This window comes from Otolemur garnettii, unplaced genomic scaffold, assembly GCF_000181295.1.
Source record: "Otolemur garnettii isolate 467f Iridium unplaced genomic scaffold, OtoGar3 scaffold00018, whole genome shotgun sequence".
Lineage (NCBI taxonomy): Eukaryota > Metazoa > Chordata > Mammalia > Primates > Galagidae > Otolemur > Otolemur garnettii.
The window spans coordinates 27750698-27752297 of NW_003852413.1; the positions used below are offsets into that span (position 1 = coordinate 27750698).

At 44.9% G+C, this 1600-nt stretch overlaps 1 protein-coding gene across 2 annotated transcripts in view; it reads right to left on the reverse strand.

The window, feature by feature from the left end:
* SLC35B1 (solute carrier family 35 member B1) overlaps positions 1 to 1600 on the reverse strand; it is an 8866-nt gene that overhangs the window by 4457 nt on the left and 2809 nt on the right. For both annotated transcript variants that reach the window (XM_003786484.3, XM_012803201.2), the window contains exon 5: positions 1006 to 1163. In XM_003786484.3, coding sequence (XP_003786532.1) covers positions 1006 to 1163 — 158 coding nt within the window. The remainder of the gene's footprint in view (positions 1 to 1005; positions 1164 to 1600) is intronic.

Below are 1600 nucleotides of genomic sequence, written 5' to 3' on the forward strand. Positions count from 1 at the left end.
AAAAAAAAAAGGGTGTTGTGGTGGTTGCCTGTAGTCCCAGCAACTGGGAAGGCTGAAGCAAGAAGATCACTTGAGCTCAAGAGTTTGAGGTTGCTAGCTCGGCCCCTATAGCTCAGCAGCTAGGGCACCAGCCACATACAGTGGAGCTGGCAGGTTTAAACCCAGCCCCGGCCTGCCAAACAACAATGACAACTATAACCAAAGAACAGCCAGGCATTGTGGCGGGCACCTGTAGTCCCAGCTACTTGGGAGGCTAAGGCAAGACAATTGCTTAAGCCCTTGAGTTTGAGATTGCTGTGAGCTATGACACCACAGCACTCTACTGAGGGCAACAAAATGAGACTCTGTCTCAAAAAAAAGTAAATAAAAATTAAAAAAAATTAAATGGTAGAGGGGAAAGCCTCTAACCCAGCCCAGGTTAGCTTCCTAGCTTGGGAGTAGAGTATTCTAGAAACTAAATTCTGTGGTTGGACTATTTGGATTGGAATCCTAACTGCCACTTAAACAGTCATGTGACCATAAGCAAGTGACTTAACCTCTTTGTGCTAGTTTCTTCATCTGTGAAATGGAGATAATAATACCCATGTCATGGGATCATGGCTGTAAAAAATTAGTCAAATAATATATACAACCCTTGGAACAGTGCCTAACACTTAAGCAATAGCTACTCCTTTATTACTTTTAACTGTGGCTTGGTGATTTCTTAGAAAGTCACAGTGAGAGACAAATTACTTTATCTTAGATCTCTGTGACCACACACCAGGATTTAAATACAGGCCTCAGAGTTATTTCTTCCCCAAAAGGAGAGCTGAGCTATAAAGTATTTTGGGTTTCCCACCATGGCCTCAGCAGAGCCAGGGGCTCTGCAGCAAAGACCAGAAATTGGAGGCAAGGAGTACCACAATCTCCCTCAAGACATATAACTGGTCTTCTGCCTGCCTAGGTGGGGCTGTCCTTTGGCTAAGTTTGTTGAAAAAGGCTGCTTTCCCCAACAGGATCACATACCAGGAGCAGCTCTCCATATCCAACTGTGTGTTCTTCCATCCCAACTACTTTCTTGGGTTTGTACATGAAAAGGGCTACTCCAGCCACAATTAGCAACACACACAGGTACTTGGCCAGTGGGTATTTCTTCTTCAAGAGGGTTACCCCAAGGAGCATAACTACAGGGAAAAAACAGTAGAAAATTAGGTACCCATAGGTATTAATGACCCCAATACCCTCTCCCAGAAGGTAAGGTAAGACTCAGGGAGAAAAAAATATCTGAGAAGGAAAGTCTATAAAGGACAAAAGTAGGGTGCCAGGCTGGTACCTAGATAAAGATAATTGGGCAACAGGGTTAAATAGAATATAAGGCAGGAAAAAAAGTAGAGAACAAAGGTCAAAGGTCCAGGAAGGAACAGGTTAAGGGTGGGGACCAGAGAGAAAGGATAAAAGGCTGAGATAGAGAAATTGATGATTGGCTCAGTGCCTGTGGCTCAAGTGGCTAAGGCGCCAGCTACATACACCTAAGGTGGCAGGTTTGAATCCAGCCCGGGCCTGCCAAACAACAATGATGGCTGCAACCAAAAAATAGCCGGGCATTGTGGCGGGCGCCTGT